The 20,296-nt window shown below is 36.5% G+C and overlaps 1 protein-coding gene across 1 annotated transcript in view; it reads left to right on the forward strand.

Annotated features, from left to right (window-relative positions):
* LOC115018541 (glutamate receptor 1-like) overlaps window positions 1–10,352 on the forward strand; it is a 71,354-nt gene extending 61,002 nt beyond the window's left edge. Inside the window, 2 exon segments of the mRNA XM_029447583.1 lie at window positions 1,569–1,703; window positions 10,062–10,352. Of these exon segments, the coding sequence (XP_029303443.1) occupies window positions 1,569–1,703; window positions 10,062–10,283 (357 nt within the window). The 3' untranslated portion in view covers window positions 10,284–10,352.
* Window positions 10,353–20,296: the final 9,944 nt, after the last annotated feature.

The raw sequence follows: 20,296 nt of genomic DNA on the forward strand, positions 1-20,296 counted from the left end.
CCCCGCCCACTATGAGTGCTGTTCCTCCTTTTTTTAACAGGCTGCAATGCTATTGGATGAGAGGGCTGAGCCACGCCCACTAAAACCAGGCGATGCATGTGACATGAAACGAGCTCAACAAACAAAATCCCCTTTTTTAAAGGCTTGAATCTTAAACTTTGGTTGTTTTGTACGAGTTGAGTGGAGAAGTTGTATATTATATACTGTGAAGAACAGCACAGAATATAACTGGTGTAGAGAACATGTGAAACAGCAACACTGACATGTGAACTAATAGATAAATATAAACATGATTCATTAACCAGAGATGAGCTCTTTCTTTGTTTCCCTCACTTTGCATTTCTGTGCATGAAGTTGCATGTGACAAATATATAAACATGGATTAGAATCAAAGGCTGTGATTTGAGACAATAAATAAGTCATTTAATCCTCAACAGGAGATGAACATTAAAGGGGCATTTCACCAATTTACTGCTGCACTTCCATAAAGTTGGTCGACTCCAAGAGACAAATCAAAAGAGTGTTGAGTTCGGGTCAAGCTGCAAATATGTTAGGTACTACATTTCCCACAATGCAACTGGATCTTTCACAGTTTTGCAGTTGGGTTATAATGGATATATTATTTAACACAGGATTCCCCTGAACAATGTATCAATCATACAGTTTTAATTATTCCAACTTTGTTTCTGAGAAATCTTGTTTTAGCGAACGGCTTTAAATACTACAATACCCAGAAGGCTCGGCGCATCAAAACTTAATTTAGTTGAGCCGTTTGTGTTGTTCAGTTTTCTCAACACTATAATCATCAGCTTCAGTTTAAAATTAGAGGAACACGTACGATCATAGAAGCTCTGATTGGATCAAATGTAGTTAAAGTAAATATTTAATAAAAATAAATAATAAAGCCAGATATTTACTGACCAAGTGGTGAAGCAGCACGAATACAGATGATACAGAAAGTAAATCAATAACGATGATGAGAGCAAGTAATAGTAGTAACTGCATTATGTAATATAAATATAATACAGAATATGATGCAAAAATCAGTTACATATTATCATAATATAATATGACAAATCCTTATACATTATGGGATGTATGAGATGGCATGATAATAGAAAATAATGGTCTTTATCATTGTAAGGCATACAACTCAATTATTGCAATAAAAGATGGAAAAAGTGCATAAAAATAAAACAACTTAAACAGCAGATAACATGTTCTAAAATAATAAGTTAAATAAATACAATTGAATTACTGCACAAGATCCAGACGGTTGCATTACGCGGTAAGATAATAATGTAATATAACTTCTTATACAGATATAGTAATAAAACAGAATATAATATGAAATATAAAGCAGTACAGTACTATATTATAATATAATAAGTAACGTGCTGAACTGCTCCTTTAAAGTGTCACACAGCCTCTTCATCGCAGCCTTTGAAAGATGACGAAGTGTTTCAGTTAGAAAAGTTCAGATCTGATTTTAGCTTTGGGGATTTTGATGATGTCATGACTCTGCGCCGTGATTGGTTGTCCCTGACCCCGCCTCTCTGCGCTGACAGGACAAGACGAGCGCGCTCAGTCTGAGCAACGTGGCCGGCGTGTTCTACATCCTGATTGGCGGGCTGGGCCTCGCCATGCTGGTGGCGCTGGTCGAGTTCTGCTACAAGTCCCGGATCGAGTCCAGAAGGATGAAGGTGAGACGCCTTGTAGTGAAGTCATCATCATCTCCATGTTCAAGTGTCAAACATCACAAGTAGCTCAAAGAAGAAAGTGTTTGTCACAATACTTTGAATTTACTTCACATTTTCTTCTTGGTTATGTTAATTTACTGATACAACACTAAACTACAAGAGTTAATGTTTACAGTATTTAGTATTAATAATCTGAATCTGCAAAGTAACTAGTTACGTAAGGTATAACATTAACTAATTATTGAAAAGTAACTAAACTACATGAAATATGACAAAAACAAATAAAGAGTTGAAGTTTAATTTAACTAATTAACTTCTGAAGCTCTTAAATAACCTAAATAACTGTAGCCGAGTAAAAGTATTAAGTAGGAAATGGAAATACTCGAGGAAAGTACAAGTACCTCAAAGTTGTACTTAAGTGCAGTACTTGAGTAAATGTAGTTAGTTTAATGTGCGGATGTTGTTCTGCATCTTGGCGGTGGTTCTCTGCAGTCTGCATGTGATGAAACTGCAGCTTCACACGAAGCTCTGAAGGAACAAACAACTCCTCACAGCTGCTGGACTCTTGTTATTCTCTTCATTTCATCAGAGCGAGCACGCGCAGGGTAACTCTGCAGAGGTGTGCACAGGGATCAATAACACGTGATGGATGCACTTTGTTGTCTCGTCGAGGTCAATCTGCTTTACTGACCACATGTGAGGGTGAAACTCACTTCAATGAGTACAGAGAAGCCAGAAGTATTGATTTACCGTCTGTGGAGCTAAAGTGTGCAAGAAGTGAGCTCCTAGGGTCCCCCGCCCCACAGAGAAAGGGTTACAGTGGAATACACTGATCTCAGTTGTATATTTTAATGAGACGCCTACCTGACTGTAAACTTGTAGTGTTGCTCGTGAGCCTCCAGGAACTTGAAGCAAATCTTCGTAGTGGCCAAACTGTGGAAGTACAACCTTCATGTTAAAGGTGAGGGAGAGAACGTCTTTAGTGGATGTAATCTCCCTGATCACGTCTCTGGAGCTGCGTCAGCTGATCTTTGTCCACTTCTGTGTTTGCATAGAAAGAGATTTTACCTCATTTAAATATGTGCAAATATCACAGGAGCAGCGAGATATCTAATTACACAGGTGAGTGTCACCCTGCGAGGAGCTTTGTGAGTTACTTCTGCTTCCTATATGTGCAGAGACGTTCAGACTTATTCAAGTGTTTCACTTCCCACAGTGCAGATGTATACAGTACTGTGATATATACTGTGATATATACAGTACTGTGATATATACAGTGATATATACTGTGATATATACAGTACTGTGATATATACAGTACTGTGATATATACAGTACTGTGATATATACAGTGATATATACTGTGATATATACAGTACTGTGATATATACAGTACTGTGATATATACAGTGATATATACAGTACTGTGATATATACAGTACTGTGATATATACTGTGATATATACAGTACTGTGATATATACTGTGATATATACTGTGATATATACAGTACTGTGATATATACAGTGATATATACTGTGATATATACAGTACTGTGATATATACTGTGATATATACAGTACTGTGATATATACTGTGATATATACTGTGATATATACTGTGATATACATACTGTGATATATACTGTGATATATACAGTACTGTGATATATACAGTACTGTGATATATACAGTACTGTGATATATACTGTGATATATACTGTGATATATAAAGTACTGTGATATATACAGTGATATATACAGTGATATATACTGTGATATATACTGTGATATATACAGTACTGTGATATATACTGTGATATATACTGTGATATATACAGTACTGTGATATATACAGTACTGTGATATATACTGTGATATATACAGTACTGTGATATATACTGTGATATATATACTGTGATATATACTGTGATATATACAGTGATATATACTGTGATATATACAGTACTGTGATATATACTGTGATATATACAGTGATATATACAGTACTGTGATATATAATGTGATGTATACAGTACTGTGATATATACTGTGATATATACAGTACTGTGATATATACTGTGATATATACAGTACTGTGATATATACAGTGATATATACTGTGATATATACAGTACTGTGATATATACAGTACTGTGATATATACTGTGATATATACTGTGATGTATACAGTACTGTGATATATACAGTACTGTGATATATACTGTGATATATACTGTGATATATACTGTGATGTATACAGTACTGTGATATATACAGTACTGTGATATATACTGTGATATATACAGTACTGTGATATATACTGTGATATATACAGTACTGTGATATATACAGTACTGTGATATATACAGTACTGTGATATATACAGTAATGTGATATATACTGTGAAATTATACAGTACTGTGATATATACAGTGATATATACTGTGATATATATAGTACTGTGATATATACAGTACTGTGATATATACAGTACTGTGATATATACTGTGATATATACAGTACTGTGATATATACTGTGATATATACTGTGATATATACAGTACTGTGATATATACAGTGATTAGTACTGTGATATATACAGTGTTTAGTACTGTGATATATACAGTACTGTGATATATACTGTGATATATACTGTGATATATACAGTACTGTGATATATACTGTGATATATACTGTGATATATACAGTACTGTGATATATACTGTGATATATACTGTGATATATACAGTACTGTGATATATACTGTGATATATACAGTGATATATACAGTACTGTGATATATAATGTGATGTATACAGTACTGTGATATATACTGTGATATATACAGTACTGTGATATATAATGTGATGTATACAGTACTGTGATATATACTGTGACATATACAGTACTGTGATATATACTGTGATATATACTGTGATATATACTGTGATGTATACAGTACTGTGATATATACAGTGATATATACAGTACTGTGATATATACTGTGATATATACAGTACTGTGATATATAATGTGATGTATACAGTACTGTGATATATACTGTGACATATACAGTACTGTGATATATACTGTGATATATACTGTGATATATACTGTGATGTATACAGTACTGTGATATATACTGTGATATATACTGTGATATATACTGTGATGTATACAGTACTGTGATATATACAGTGATATATACAGTACTGTGATATATACTGTGATATATACAGTACTGTGATATATACTGTGACATATACAGTACTGTGATATATACTGTGATATATACTGTGATATATACTGTGATATATACAGTGATATATACTGTGATATATACAGTACTGTGATATATACTGTGATATATACAGTACTGTGATATATACAGTGATATATACTGTGATATATACAGTACTGTGATATATACAGTACTGTGATATATACTGTGATATATACTGTGATGTATACAGTACTGTGATATATACAGTACTGTGATATATACTGTGATATATACTGTGATATATACTGTGATGTATACAGTACTGTGATATATACAGTACTGTGATATATACTGTGATATATACAGTACTGTGATATATACTGTGATATATACTGTGATATATACAGTACTGTGATATATACAGTACTGTGATATATACTGTGATATATACAGTACTGTGATATATACTGTGATATATACTGTGATATATACAGTACTGTGATATATACAGTGATTAGTACTGTGATATATACAGTGTTATATACTGTGATATATACAGTACTGTGATATATACAGTGATTAGTACTGTGATATATACAGTGTTTAGTACTGTGATATATACAGTACTGTGATATATACTGTGATATATACTGTGATATATACTGTGATATATACAGTACTGTGATATATACTGTGATATATACTGTGATATATACAGTACTGTGATATATACTGTGATATATACAGTGATATACAGTACTGTGATATATAATGTGATGTATACAGTACTGTGATATATACTGTGATATATACAGTACTGTGATATATAATGTGATATATACAGTACTGTGATATATACAGTGATATATACTGTGATATATACAGTACTGTGATATATACAGTACTGTGATATATACTGTGATATATACTGTGATGTATACAGTACTGTGATATATACAGTACTGTGATATATACTGTGATATATACTGTGATGTATACAGTACTGTGATATATACAGTACTGTGATATATACTGTGATATATACAGTACTGTGATATACTGTGATATATACAGTACTGTGATATATACAGTACTGTGATATATACAGTACTGTGATATATACTGTGAAATTATACAGTACTGTGATATATACAGTGATATATATAGTACTGTGATATATACAGTACTGTGATATATACAGTACTGTGATATATACTGTGATATATACAGTACTGTGATATATACTGTGATATATACTGTGATATATACAGTACTGTGATATATACAGTGATTAGTACTGTGATATATACAGTGTTTAGTACTGTGATATATACAGTACTGTGATATATACTGTGATATATACTGTGATATATACAGTACTGTGATATATACAGTGATTAGTACTGTGATATATACAGTGTTTAGTACTGTGATATATACAGTACTGTGATATATACTGTGATATATACTGTGATATATACAGTACTGTGATATATACTGTGATATATACAGTACTGTGATATATACTGTGATATATACTGTGATATATACAGTACTGTGATATATACTGTGATATATACAGTGATATATACAGTACTGTGATATATAATGTGATGTATACAGTACTGTGATATATACTGTGATATATACAGTACTGTGATATATAATGTGATGTATACAGTACTGTGATATATACTGTGACATATACAGTACTGTGATATATACTGTGATATATACTGTGATATATACTGTGATGTATACAGTACTGTGATATATACTGTGATATATACTGTGATATATACTGTGATGTATACAGTACTGTGATATATACAGTGATATATACAGTACTGTGATATATACTGTGATATATACAGTACTGTGATATATACTGTGACATATACAGTACTGTGATATATACTGTGATATATACTGTGATATATACTGTGATATATACAGTGATATATACTGTGATATATACAGTACTGTGATATATACTGTGATATATACAGTACTGTGATATATACAGTGATATATACTGTGATATATACAGTACTGTGATATATACAGTACTGTGATATATACTGTGATATATACTGTGATGTATACAGTACTGTGATATATACAGTACTGTGATATATACTGTGATATATACAGTACTGTGATATATACTGTGATATATACAGTACTGTGATATATACAGTACTGTGATATATACAGTACTGTGATATATACAGTAATGTGATATATACTGTGAAATTATACAGTACTGTGATATATACAGTGATATATACTGTGATATATATAGTACTGTGATATATACAGTACTGTGATATATACAGTACTGTGATATATACTGTGATATATACAGTACTGTGATATATACTGTGATATATACTGTGATATATACAGTACTGTGATATATACAGTGATTAGTACTGTGATATATACAGTGTTTAGTACTGTGATATATACAGTACTGTGATATATACTGTGATATATACTGTGATATATACTGTGATATATACAGTACTGTGATATATACTGTGATATATACTGTGATATATACAGTACTGTGATATATACTGTGATATATACAGTGATATATACAGTACTGTGATATATAATGTGATGTATACAGTACTGTGATATATACTGTGATATATACAGTACTGTGATATATAATGTGATATATACAGTACTGTGATATATACAGTGATATATACTGTGATATATACAGTACTGTGATATATACAGTACTGTGATATATACTGTGATATATACTGTGATGTATACAGTACTGTGATATATACAGTACTGTGATATATACTGTGATATATACTGTGATATATACTGTGATGTATACAGTACTGTGATATATACAGTACTGTGATATATACTGTGATATATACAGTACTGTGATATATACTGTGATATATACAGTACTGTGATATATACAGTACTGTGATATATACAGTACTGTGATATATACTGTGAAATTATACAGTACTGTGATATATACAGTGATATATACTGTGATATATATAGTACTGTGATATATACAGTACTGTGATATATACAGTACTGTGATATATACTGTGATATATACAGTACTGTGATATATACTGTGATATATACTGTGATATATACAGTACTGTGATATATACAGTGATTAGTACTGTGATATATACAGTGTTTAGTACTGTGATATATACAGTACTGTGATATATACTGTGATATATACTGTGATATATACAGTACTGTGATATACTGTGATATATACAGTACTGTGATATATACTGTGATATATACTGTGATATATACAGTACTGTGATATATACTGTGATATATACTGTGATATATACAGTACTGTGATATATACTGTGATATATACAGTGATATATACAGTACTGTGATATATAATGTGATGTATACAGTACTGTGATATATACTGTGATATATACAGTACTGTGATATATAATGTGATGTATACAGTACTGTGATATATACTGTGACATATACAGTACTGTGATGTATACTGTGATATATACTGTGATATATACTGTGATGTATACAGTACTGTGATATATACAGTGATATATACAGTACTGTGATATATACTGTGATATATACAGTACTGTGATATATAATGTGATGTATACAGTACTGTGATATATACTGTGACATATACAGTACTGTGATATATACTGTGATATATACTGTGATATATACTGTGATGTATACAGTACTGTGATATATACTGTGATATATACTGTGATATATACTGTGATGTATACAGTACTGTGATATATACAGTGATATATACAGTACTGTGATATATACTGTGATATATACAGTACTGTGATATATACTGTGACATATACAGTACTGTGATATATACTGTGATATATACTGTGATACATACTGTGATGTATACAGTACTGTGATATATACTGTGATATATACTGTGATATATACTGTGATGTATACAGTACTGTGATATATACTGTGATATATACTGTGATATATACAGTGATATATACAGTACTGTGATATATACTGTGATATATACAGTACTGTGATATATACAGTACTGTGATATATACTGTGATTTATACAGTATATATTATATTATATACTGTGATATATGTACTATATATTATATACTGTGATATACACTAAATATTACATTATATACTGTGATATGTACTATATATTATATACTGTGATATACACTAAATATTATATTATATACTGTGATATATACTATATATTATATTATATACTGTGATATATACTAAATATTATATTATATACTGTGATATGTACTATATATTATATACTGTGATATATACTAAATATTATATTATATACTGTGATATGTACTATATATTATATACTGTGATATACACTAAATATTATATTATATACTGTGATATGTACTATATATTATATTATATACTGTGATATATACTAAATATTATATTATATACTGTGATATATACTAAATATTATATTATATACTGTGATATACACTAAATATTATATTATATACTGTGATATATACTATATATTATATTATATACTGTGATATACACTAAATATTATATTATATACTGTGATATGTACTATATATTATATTATATACTGTGATATATACTAAATATTATATTATATACTGTGATATATACTAAATATTATATTATATACTGTGATATACACTAAATATTATATTATATACTGTGATATGTACTATATATTATATTATATACTGTGATATATACTAAATATTATATTATATACTGTGATATGTACTATATATTATATACTGTGATATGTACTGTATATTATATTATATACTGTGATATGTACTGTATATTATATTATATACTGTGATATGTACTGTATATTATATTATATACTGTGATATGTACTGTATATTATATTATATACTGTGATATATACTATATATTATATACTGTGATATTTACAGTTATTGCCCATAGATGTCAGTAAATCCGTTTAGAAATCTCAGAAAACGTTTTTTAAGATAAAACATTTGGATCTTTAGAGCCTCAGAACTAAACTTCACTTTGTGTCTTTACTTTTTAAACGCCTCCTTTTCTCTTCTCTCTTGCAGGAGCTCATCGATGCCGCCATGAGCACCAATCTTGGCGGGATGGTGGGCGGCGGCGGAGGACGAGGCGCGGCGGGGGCCGGTTATGGAGGAGGAGCGTCAGGAGGAGGAGGAGGAGGAGAGAACGGCCGCGTGGTGGCGCATGATTTCCCCAAACCTGGAGCTCAAGGGCTGCCCTGCATGGGGAAAGCTGCCGGCCTGGGACTGTCCTCCACAGGCATGTGATCAAAACTGTGAGACTCCTGATTGGATGGGACGCTCCGGCCTGTCAGTCTGTTGGTAAGGAAGGAGGAGACAAGGGGGGGAAGTAAGGGGGAGAGGAAAGATGTGGGGGGGAGGAGAGAGAAAGAAGAAGAGATACAGGAGTTTGTGCAGGCGGGCTGAAGGAGTGTTCATGTCCATCGGGACTGAAAACTACAGAACTCTGATGAACAGAGAGCGCCTGAACACAACACAAGCTCCTGCAAAACGCGGGCTCAACAAACTCTTTTTCTACGAGCGCTGTCTCCAACTAAACGCCTCCTTCTGCAATAACGGACCAGAGGAGGAACTTTTTTATGTTCTGCTTCTGTTCCTCTCACTCCTCTCACTCCTCTCACTCCGGTTCAGCAGCTTCGTCACGTTTACGCCACTTAAGACGGTCGCGAAGAGTTTGAGCATGTAAAACTTTTAAAACACAAACACTTGCTGCTGACAACATCCTCCATAATAATAATAATAATAATAATTATAAGTATGAAGAGTTTTCTGCACAAAATGCTTTATTTCCTTCACCTGCAGCAGCATGATGGTCGTTAACAAGCAGACGTTTAATGTCTTTAAAAGTGTAAAGTAAAGAGGAATCCCAAAGTCATGACTTTATGCTTTAAAGATTCATTTATACAAATAATATTGAAAGTTCCTGCACCAACAATAAAACACATGATTGTTTTAGAAATATAGTTTATTTCTAAAACACATTTCATACACAGGCTGCTTTACATAAACAAAAACAAAAGAACATACAACGTAAATTAAAACGGGATAATATCAGTAAGAGATCAGTAATATGTCAGGATGATGGAGTTAATAACACCAGATTCATTTCCTCAGATGTCATTTTATTACAGCAGATGTTCCAGGTTCCTGTAAACATCTACGCTCCAGAACCTTTTATACTCTGAACCAACATCAGGAATAATATGTTGACATTCGTAAGATGTGAATGATTCACGTGCTTCACTTTGTTTATCTAAATGTTATTTTTAGTTGATTGTGTTGATGACATTCAGATCAGTTACTCTATTTAATAAAAACTCTGAACATTATCTTCACTCCTGTAGTTTGTTGTAGTTTCAGGTTCCTGAAGATGAAGCCTGATGTCTCCGGGTTCTTCTTTCCTTTATTCTGTAACAAGTGTCACGTTTGTTAAACCTGCTGTGCGCTGACGTGGAGAAGAAGATATTTAGTTCTATGTTTTCGATCTTTTTATTATAATTACGACATTTACACTAAAATGTGTAAAAGGATAAAATGATGAAGTGATGACGCTTTCGACATGTGATGCAAACGTGATGTTTTCTCAGACGCGTCACAGTCCGACACAAAGGAGAGCAGATGAGATCAAGAAATAAAGAAGTCACAGAAATATAAATGGCTGTGTCCCTCATCTGTCGTCGTGCAATGTTTCGCTGAGGCTCTGACACCAGTTTGGAGGTTAAATCAGATTTGATCAGCTGTTTCCAGCCTGATAGGAGACGCATCGAACGTCTTTACGAAACCCTCAAAGTGCCCCAACAGCTGTCCGATGTCAAGTTTAATTATCTGACCAGTTGGCAGACACTATATATAAATGTGCAGCGCTGCATCGTGTGATGGAGCTCTGAAGTTCCTCAGTGAAGACGTAAATATAAAAACCTGACGACGTTGGACAGCAGGAGGTATTTCTGATGAGCAACACTTCAAAAAGCACTTTGCAGTCGACCGGCGGAGGATGAAGGCTGAAGCAGAGCAGAGGATCTCAGCGTGGTGACGCAATGATAATGTGACGACAAGCTTCAGCAGAAGATCTGCAGGGATCATCAACACGGGGGGGGGGGAAACATTACTGCCAACGATAGGAACACGATTCTTATGTTTATTAGAAACATCTGGTTCTATAATTAGTTTGACACCTGATTACGTTATCTTATACATAATAAATCTGTTCGTTTCATTCGTTGCTGAATGACTCATGTGAAGCACACACGTCATCACGATACGATATGTCGATTATTTGGACAACGATGCGATATTTACCGATATCACACTTCAGGGGCGATGGATATCTGAAGTGCACATTTAACACCGAAAGCAGCTCAAACATAATTTCACAATTGTATCACTGGACACACGTCCTGTGGGAACTTCAAAATAAAGGTGTATCTTAAGATGTTTCACTTTTCATCGATGATGTCGTTAAATGCTGGCGGGACCGAACGTTAATCCTCATGAGATTACAAAGACACTAAAGACGGATGCAGATGTAATCCCTTAGAGACGACGTTAAAGTCTCAACGTTCCCTCAGAATGTTTCTTCACTTTAACTTTAACACAGATTCTGTGTTAAAGTTTTCAAAGTTACAGACGAACTGGAGGCTTTTAAATATTATTATTTTCATACTAGAAAGTTCAATAAAACGAGCGTCTGTGTCCCGACGGCTCCTTCATCGATCCGTCTCCTGGAACGTCTTCATTTCCACTTTCTAACCCTGACTTCTGCTCTTCTCTTTCTCTCATGGCTTCTCGTTCCGTCCTTGTTTCTGTCCATTAGCTTCTGCTCTCTCTGAGCTTCCAGGACCTTTCATTGAATGGTTTGGTGTCCTGAGGGGGGACATCATATCCCGTAACACCTCATTACTCCCCCGGCTGTAACACCTCATTACTCCCCCGGCTGTAACACCTCATTACTCCCCCGGCTGTAACACCTCATTACTCCCCCGGCTGTGTGGGAGGACGGAGACAGACGGGGCCGAAACAAAGCCGACAATTAGCCCCAGAAAAGCCTCTGATGAGGACGTTTGTGGCCCATTAACTTCGTCTGCTCGCCCTCGTGGAGGAAGAAGAACAAGAACCATTTTGAGGTAATTGCACTCAAGACAGTGTAATGGAGGTTTCTTTTCATATTTAACTCGGGGGGGGGGGGGTTTGTTCTCTGCTCTCCTTTCCTCCGCTCTGACTGTAGGTGTGTGCGCATGTGTGTGTGCGTTAGGTGCGAAGCCCCGCCCTTCGCAAAACGGAGTGAAGAGAATGTGAATGTGCAAAGTAGACAGTACAAACTGAAACGTGCACATACATTAGATCAGGGGTGTCCAAACCTTTTTCACTGAGGGCCACATACAGAAAAATATACGAAGGGCTGGGCCACTCATACTTTTGATAATTGAATATGCATAAAGGGGGGGGGGGGGGGGGGGGGCAGTGTTGCACTCAGTGGGAGCAGTGATGCTGTGGACTGAAGGATGCTGCAGGTCAGGAGTAGCAGGAGAGATGCTGTCGCTCATTTTGGTTCTCAACCTGCTTTTGTTCAGAGAAAATGTTCGCTCACATGTTGACCCGAACAGACTCGTCATTCTGTGTGTGGCGTCTCATCAGAGGAAACTTTTTCAAGCTCCGGTAGAAGTCGGGGAGGGAGAGAAGCTGATGTTGATTCTTCAGGGAATTATCGTATATAATTATTATATATCAAATCAAATCAAATTTATTTATACAGCCCAATATCACAAATTATACATTTGTCTCAGTGTTTACAGACACCCTCTGTCCTTAGACCCTCTGTCCTTAGACCCTCTGTCCTTAGACCCTCTGTCCTTACACCCTCTGTCCTTAGACCCTCTGTCCTTAGACCCTCTGTCCTTACACCTCTGTCCTTAGACCCTCTGTCCTTACACCCTCTGTCCTTAGACCCTCTGTCCTTAGACCCTCTGTCCTTACACCCTCTGTCCTTAGACCCTCTGTCCTTACACCCTCTGTCCTTAGACCCTCTGTCCTTAGACCCTCTGTCCTTAACCTCTGTCCTTACCTCTGTCCTTAGACACTCTGTCCTTAGACCCTCTGTCCTTAGACCCTCTGTCCTTAACACCCTCTGTCCTTAGACCCTCTGTCCTTACAACCTCTGTCCTTAGACCCTCTGTCCTTACACCCTCTGTCCTTAACCTCTGTTCCTACACCCTCTGTCCTTAGACCCTCTGTCCTTAGACCCTCTGTCCTTAGACCCTCTTTTCCTTAGACCCTCTGTCCTTACACCCTCTGTCCTTTACACCCTCTGTCCTTAGACCCTCTGTCCTTACACCCTCTGTCCTAGACCCTCTGTCTTAGACTAGCCCTCTGTCCTTAGACCCTCTGTCCTTAGGCCCCTCTGTCCTTAGACCCTCTGTCCTTAGACCTCTGTCCTTAGACCCTCTGTCCTTACACCCTCGTCCTTACACCCTCTGTCCTTAGACCCTCTGTCCTTACACCCTCTGTCCTTAGACCCTCTGTCCTTATAGACCCTCTGTCCTTAGACCCTCTGTCCTTAGACCCTCTGTCCTTAGACCCCTCTGTCCTTACGACCCTCTGTCCTTAGACCCTCTGTCCTTAGACCCTCTGTCCTTACACCCTCTGTCCTTAGACCCTCTGTCCTTACACACCTCTGTCCTTAGACCCTCTGTCCTTAACCCTCTGTCCTTAGACCCTCTGTCCTTACACCCTCTGTCCTTACACCCTCTGTCCTTAGACCCTCTGTCCTTAGACCCTCTGTCCTTAGACCCTCTGTCCTTAGACCCTCTTTCCTTAGACCCTCTGTCCTTAGACCCTCTGTCCTTAGACCCTCTGTCCTTAGACCCTCTGTCCTTACACCCTCTGTCCTTAGACCCTCTGTCCTTACACCCTCTGTCCTTACGACCCTCTGTCCTTAGACCCTCTGTCCTTACACCCTCTGTCCTTAGACCCTCTGTCCTTAGACCCTCTGTCCTTACACCCTCTGTCCTTAGACCCTCTGTCCTTAGACCCTCTGTCCTTAGACCCTCTGTCCTTAGACCCTCTGTCCTTAGACCCTCTGTCCTTAGACCCTCTGTCCTTACACCCTCTGTCCTTAGACCCTCTGTCCTTACACCCTCTGTCCTTACACCCTCTGTCCTTAGACCCTCTGTCCTTAGACCCTCCTGTCCTTAGACCCTCTGTCCTTAGACCCTCTGTCCTTAGACCCTCTGTCCTTAGACCCTCTGTCCTTAGACCCTCTGTCCTTACACCCTCTGTCCTTAGACCCTCTGTCCTTACACCCTCTGTCCTTAGACCCTCTGTCCTTACACCCTCTGTCCTTACACCCTCTGTCCTTACACCTCGTCCTTAGACCCTCTGTCCTTAGACACCCTCTGTCCTTAGACCCTCTGTCCTTACACCCTCTGTCCTTAGACCTCTGTCCTTAGACCCTCTGTCCTTAGACCCTCTGTCCTTAGACCCTCTGTCCTTAGACCCTCTGTCCTTAGACCCTCTGTCCTTACACCCCTCTGTCCTTACGACCCTCTGTCCTTACACCCTCTGTCCTTACACCCTCTGTCCTTACACCCTCTGTCCTTAGACCCTCTGTCCTTAGACACTCTGTCCTTAGACCCTCTGTCCTTAGACACTCTGTCCTTAGACCCTCTGTCCTTACACCCTCTGTCCTTACACCCTCTGTCCTTAGACCCTCTGTCCTTACACCCTCTGTCCTTACACCCTCTGTCCTTAGACACTCTGTCCTTAGACCCTCTGTCCTTAGACCCTCTGTCCTAGACCCTCTGTCCTTACACCCTCTGTCCTTAGACCCTCTGTCCTTAGCACCTCTGTCCTTACACCCTCTGTCCTTAGACCCTCTGTCCTTAGACCCTCTGTCCTTACACCCTCTGTCCTTAGCACCCTCTGTCCTTACACCCTCTGTCCTTACACCCTCTGTCCTTACACCCTCTGTCCTCAGACCCTCTGTCCTTAGACCCTCTGTCCTTAGACACTCTGTCCTTAGACCCTCTGTCCGTAGACACTCTGTCCTTAGACCCTCTGTCCTTACACCCTCTGTCCTTAGACCCTCTGTCCTTACACCCTCTGTCCTTACACCCTCTGTCCTTAGACACTCTGTCCTTAGACCCTCTGTCCTTACACCCTCTGTCCTTAGACCCTCTGTCCTTACACCCTCTGTCCTTAGACCCTCTGTCCTTAGACCCTCTGTCCTTACACCCTCTGTCCTTAGACCCTCTGTCCTTAGACCCTCTGTCCTTACACCCTCTGTCCTTACACCCTCTGTCCTTAGACCCTCTGTCCTTACACCCTCTGTCCTTACACCCTCTGTCCTCAGACCCTCTGTCCTTAGACCCTCTGTCCTCAGAGAGAGACTGAGGAGGGATCCCTCTCCCAGGACGGACAGACGTGCAGTAGATGTCGTGTGTACAGGATAAACAACATAGTACAAATACAACATTTGACAGAAATGATGTTGTGTTGAAAAAGAGAAAGTTTGGATGAATCCAGGAAAATGTCAAAAAGGCTTCCTGGTGTCCAGCAGGACCAGAGCAGCAGGCGCAGCCACGATTCATGATCCTGACGTAAACTTTATCAGTGGCAACCTGCCACATGAGAGACAGACACTCCGGGGATGATGCCCCGGATGATGAGTTAGTAACATACATTTACATCAATGCATACAGATAGAGAGGGAGAAGAAGAGAGGGAAGGGAGGAGAGAGGGAGAGAAGGAGGAGAGCAGGGAGGTGTCCCCCGGCAGTCTAAGCCTAAGTTTATATAGTTGCAGACTCTCTTAAACTTCTTCTGCATTCATCAGCTCGAAATCTTTCTCAACGATAGAAACATCTTGGAAGTGCTGACTGATTCTGTGATGAGACGTGACATGAGATGAGACGTGACATGAGATGAGACGTGACATCAGATGAGACGTGACATCAGATGAGACGTGACATGAGATGAGACGTGACATCAGATGAGACGTGACATCAGATGAGACGTGACATGAGATGAGACGTGACATGAGATGAGACGTGATCACAGACACATGTTTCCCCTCGTTATCAGAAAGCTTGGCGTTTGGAAAAGCACATTTGATTTCGGACAGCGTGGGGAAGTGCCCAACATGGAAGTTGTGTAGTTGTGTCTCAGAGAGACGGAGCTTCACACAGAATGCTTTCATGTAGCAGTCGGCTCTTGTTCAGTGTTGAGATGACCAGTAAGATCAACTAACCAGGTCTGCCCAACATGGAGGGTCTCTCAGCTCATGAAGAGGTCGCACCTTCTCTTTCAAAAACAGATCAGTTTCTGATCTCAGAGAATAAACCCGCTGCAGCACGGAGCCGCGACTCAGCCAGCGCACATCAGAACGGTGGAGTGCGTCCCCGTATTCAGCATCGACATCACAGGGAAGCTTGAAATCCTCTGTGGTAAAGTCCTCGTGCTCGAATTATGTTGTGTCCTTTAGACTCCTAAGACCAAGCAGCTCTTCCGTAACGCAAAAGTTATCGTCAACTCCCCGCAAAACAATGAACAGCTGTTCGGTGTCGTCGCGAGCTTTATCTGACACGTGATGTTTTAAATTAGCTGACAAGTTAAAACTGAGTTCAAGTGCAAGTTTCTATCTGGGACATATTCCATTACACTTAGAATGTGCTGCGGGACAATAAGAAATGGGCGCAGTTGTCCCGCGGGCCGTAGTTTGGACACCCCTGCATTAGATCAATAACATAAGCGTTTAGTTTGTAATAGTTTAGTATGTGAAAAGTGAGTTGTGAATATAATATATATATATATATATATATATATATATATATATATATATATATATATATGTATATATATATATATATATATATGTATATATATATATATATATATATATATATATATTTATATTTATATATATATTATATTATATGTACTGAAGTATTACTGTAGTATTTGTACTTGTACTGAGGTATTATTGTAGTATTTGTACTTGTACTGAAGTATTACTGTAGTATTTGTACTTTACTGAAGTATTACTGTAGTATTTGTACTTGTACTGAAGTATTACTGTAGTATGAGTATTTGTACTTGTATTGAAGTATTACTGTAGTATTTGTACTTGTACTGAAGTATTACTGTAGTATGAGTATTTGTACTTGTATTGAAGTATTACTGTAGTATTTGTACTTGTATTAAAGTATTACTGTAGTATTTGTACTTGTACTGAAGTATTACTGTAGTATGAGTATTTGTACTTGTATTGAAGTATTACTGTAGTATTTGTACTTGTACTGAAGTATTACTGTAGTATTTGTACTTGTACTGAAGTATTACTGTAGTATGTGTACTTGCACTGAAGTATTACTGTAGTATTTGTACTTGTACTGAAGTATTACTGTAGTATTTGTACTTGTACTGAAGTATTACTGTAGTATTTATACTTGCACTGAAGTATTACTGTAGTATTTGTACTTGTACTGAAGTATTACTGTAGTATTTGTACTTGTACTGAAGTATTACTGTAGTATTTGTACTGTACTGAAGTATTACTGTAGTATTTGTACTTGCACTGAAGTATTACTGTAGTATTTGTACTTGTACTGAAGTATTACTGTAGTATGTATGTGTACTTGTACTGAAGTATTACTGTAGTATTGTACTTGTACTGAAGTAGTACTGTAGTAGATTTGGACTTGTACTGAAGTATTACTGTAGTATTTTGTACTGTACTGAAGTATTACTGTAGTATGTGTACTTGTACTGAGGTATTACTGTAGTATTTTTACTTGTACTGAAGTATTACTGTAGTATTTGTACTGTACTGAAGTATTACTGTAGTATTTGTACCTTGTACTGAAGTATTACTGTAGTATGTGTACTTGTACTGAGGTATTACTGTAGTATTTGTACTTGTACTGAAGTATTACTGTAGTATTTGTACTTGACTGAAGTATTACTGTAGTATGTGTACCTGTACTGAAGTATTACTGTAGTATTTTACTTGTACTGAAGTATTACTGTAGTATTTGTACTTGTACTGAAGTATTACTGTAGTATGTATTTGTACTTGTACTGAAGTATTACTGTAGTATTTGTACTTGTACTGAAGTATTACTGTAGTATTTGTACTTGTACTGAAGTATTACTGTAGTATGTGTACTTGCACTGAAGTATTACTGTAGTATTTGTACTTGTACTGAAGTATTACTGTAGTATTTGTACTTGTACTGAAGTATTACTGTAGTATTTATACTTGCACTGAAGTATTACTGTAGTATTTGTACTTGTACTGAAGTATTACTGTAGTATTTGTACTTGTACTGAAGTATTACTGTAGTATTTGTACTGTACTGAAGTATTACTGTAGTATTTGTACTTGCACTGAAGTATTACTGTAGTATTTGTACTTGTACTGAAGTATTACTGTAGTATGTGTACTTGTACTGAAGTATTACTGTAGTATGTGTACTTGTACTGAAGTATTACTGTAGTATTTGTACTTGTACTGAAGTATTACTGTAGTATTTGTACTGTACTGAAGTATTACTGTAGTATGTGTACTTGTACTGAGGTATTACTGTAGTATTTGTACTTGTACTGAAGTATTACTGTAGTATTTGTACTTGTACTGAAGTATTACTGTAGTATTTGTACCTGTACTGAAGTATTACTGTAGTATGTGTACTTGTACTGAGGTATTACTGTAGTATTTGTACTTGTACTGAAGTATTACTGTAGTATTTGTACTTGTACTGAAGTATTACTGTAGTATGTGTACCTGTACTGAAGTATTACTGTAGTATTTGTACTTGTACTGAAGTATTACTGTAGTATTTGTACTTGTACTGAAGTATTACTGTAGTATTTGTACCTGTACTGAAGTATTACTGTAGTATTTGTACTTGTACTGAGGTATTACTGTAGTATTTGTACTTGTACTGAAGTATTACTGTAGTATTTGTACTTGTACTGAAGTATTACTGTAGTATTTGTACCTGTACTGAAGTATTACTGTAGTATGTGTACTTGTACTGAGGTATTACTGTAGTATTTGTACTTGTACTGAAGTATTACTGTAGTATTTGTACTTGTATTGAAGTATTACTGTAGTATTTGTACTTGTACTGAGGTATTACTGTAGTATTTGTACTTGTACTGAAGTATTACTGTAGTATTTGTACTTGTACTGAAGTATTACTGTAGTATTTGTACTTGTATTGAAGTATTACTGTAGTATTTGTACTTGTACTGAAGTATTAC

The sequence above is a fragment of the Cottoperca gobio genome, chromosome 14 (assembly GCF_900634415.1).
Source record: "Cottoperca gobio chromosome 14, fCotGob3.1, whole genome shotgun sequence".
Lineage (NCBI taxonomy): Eukaryota > Metazoa > Chordata > Actinopteri > Perciformes > Bovichtidae > Cottoperca > Cottoperca gobio.